The 2481-nt window shown below is 61.4% G+C and overlaps 1 protein-coding gene across 7 annotated transcripts in view; it reads left to right on the forward strand.

The window, feature by feature from the left end:
• The window catches only part of FGFR1 (fibroblast growth factor receptor 1), a 44301-nt gene extending 42592 nt beyond the window's left edge, over positions 1-1709 (forward strand). For all 7 annotated transcript variants that reach the window (XM_006170638.3, XM_027769145.1, XM_014585071.2 and 4 more), the window contains 4 exons: positions 7-77; positions 251-388; positions 473-578; positions 693-1709. In XM_006170638.3, coding sequence (XP_006170700.1) covers positions 7-77; positions 251-388; positions 473-578; positions 693-869 — 492 coding nt within the window. In that variant the 3' untranslated portion in view covers positions 870-1709. The remainder of the gene's footprint in view (positions 1-6; positions 78-250; positions 389-472; positions 579-692) is intronic.
• Positions 1710-2481: the final 772 nt, after the last annotated feature.

Here is a 2481-nt window from a genome sequence, read left to right on the forward strand (position 1 = left end):
TTGCGGGGCCGACTGCCCGTGAAGTGGATGGCGCCCGAGGCTCTGTTCGACCGCATCTACACCCACCAGAGCGACGTGTGAGTGTGCCCGCCAGGACGCAGGGCGAGCCTTCCCGGCCGGCGAGCTGCGTCCCACAGACAAAGCGTGGTCTGTGTCCGCCGCTCTGTGGCCCACACTGGTGCTACCCTGGAGTTGGGGTTTGTGCTGGGGGCTGTGGGGGCAGCCCCAGCACCTCCGCGCTCGCCCACAGGTGGTCTTTCGGGGTGCTTCTGTGGGAGATCTTCACGCTGGGCGGCTCCCCGTACCCCGGCGTGCCCGTGGAGGAGCTGTTCAAGCTGCTGAAGGAGGGCCACCGCATGGACAAGCCCAGCAACTGCACCAACGAACTGTAAGCCGGGGGCCGAGGAGGGGACAGAGGAAGGGTGGCGGCCCTCCCTGGTGCCCTCCGACCCTGGCCTGTGGCCCATCACAGGTACATGATGATGCGGGACTGCTGGCACGCCGTGCCCTCCCAGCGGCCCACCTTCAAGCAGCTGGTGGAAGACCTGGACCGCATCGTGGCCTTGACCTCCAACCAGGTAGGGCTGCCGGGCCAGCCTGGCCAGCGGGCAGCACCAAGGGGCACACCTCCGGGAAGCGAGGCTGCGGCCAGGGTGCGGCCAGCCGGCCCAGAGCCTGCCCTCCTGCCACAGGAGTACCTGGACCTGTCGATGCCCCTGGACCAGTACTCTCCTGGCTTCCCCGACACCCGGAGCTCCACCTGCTCCTCAGGGGAGGACTCCGTCTTCTCTCACGAACCATTGCCCGAGGAACCCTGTCTGCCCCGACACCCAGCCCAGCTTGCTAATGGCGGACTCAAGCGACGCTGACCCCCACCTCTCCCTCCTCAGACTCTACATGGACCAGAATCCCCACCCAGCTCCCCTGCTGGGCCAACTGCCTTCTCCCCTGTCCCCGCCGGCAGGACCCAGCTGAGTCTAGGAGGCCCTCACCGCCGAGCTCGCCTCCCTCCTTCCTCTCCACCTGCCGGTGAAAGAGAGGCAAAGAGGCAGGTGTTTGCCCCAGCCACTTCTTCCCTCCCAGGTGTCGGACCAAGACCCTGGCTGCTCCCACGCTGCCTGGAGGGCTGGGGCCGGGGAGGAGCTGGCCCTGGTGAGCGTGCTGAGCTCCGGTGGCTCTCCTGCCTCACCTCGCAGGAAGCCCCCGAGTCCTGGCGCGGGTGCCTCATCCTCCGGCCACAGCAGTCGGAAGGTTGTGCCTTGGGCCTCGCTGAAGGCAACCTGTGCGCCGAGAGATGGTGCCAGGGGCTTACTAATGCCAATACGAATTCGCTTTGCTGACCAAACACCTGGTACCAGAGGCGGCCAAGGCAGAGGTGGGACCAGCGTCGTGGCCCTGGGGCCCAGCCCCAGCCGGGGGCTTTGTACATAGCCTCGGAGAGAACACAAAGTGTATAAATCTGAGTATATATTTACATGTCTTTTTAAAAGGGTCGTTACCAGAGGTTTACCCATCGGGTAAGATGCTCCTGGTGATTGGGAGGCATCAGTTGATATATATTAAAAACAAAGAAAAAAGGAAAAAAAGGAAAATGTTTTTAAAAAGGTCATATATTTTTTGCTACTTTTGCTGTTTTATTTTTTTAAATTATGTTCTAAACCTATTTTCAGTTTAGGTCCCTCAATAAAAATTGCTGCTGCTTCATTTTCCTATGGGCTGTGTGGCAGGGAGCGCAGGTCCCCGGAGGGCGGGGTCTGTCTGGTCACCCTGTGTGCGCCCCAGTTGGCTGGGACGGCCGGGAGGTGTCTGCGTCGCGGCCTGTGCACCAGGGGTCACTGGCCCACCGCCCCACACTGCTTCCTGGGCGGAAGCTGCTGGGTGCCACCCGGAGGCCTCCAGGAAGAGGGGTGGACCTTGGACTGGCCAAGGAGTGGGGGGGGCTACAGCCATTAAGAAGAGTGTTCCCAAGGGCCAACGGAACCATTCCTAGACAGGCGCCTGCCTGCTCGCAGCTTCTCAGGGAAGACTGGTGTTGCAGGACCCTGTGTCTCACTCCCCTGCGTTGCCTTTCCCCAACCTATGTGCTGCCCTCCCTGGGTCATTCTCCCCTGCAGCCCTGTGATGTTGACTGGGACTGTCACTGCTTTGGCTAGAGTGGGAGATAGCCTCCACCCCACCCCTTAGGAAAGGAGAAAACATTCTCAACATTTTCTGTCTTGGGCTGCTTAGAAATTCACTCCTGCCACCTGCTGGTCACTGTCTCGGCCGGGTGGTTCCTGGCCCCTCGATCTGACTTGTGCCCGCAGCCCTCCTCCCAGCGTCTTGTTACAGGACCATGCTATTTTGGAGAGCCGTGTGCAACTGCTGTACTCCTCTGGGGGCAGGGGTGGGCAGGGGGGAGCCGTGTGCACCTGCTGTACCTCCAGGGGCAGGGGTGGGTGGGATGCTTTCTTTTTTTTTTCTGGGGAGGTTTTCGCTATA

This window comes from Tupaia chinensis, unplaced genomic scaffold (assembly GCF_000334495.1).
Source record: "Tupaia chinensis unplaced genomic scaffold, TupChi_1.0 Scaffold148801_1, whole genome shotgun sequence".
NCBI lineage: Eukaryota > Metazoa > Chordata > Mammalia > Scandentia > Tupaiidae > Tupaia > Tupaia belangeri.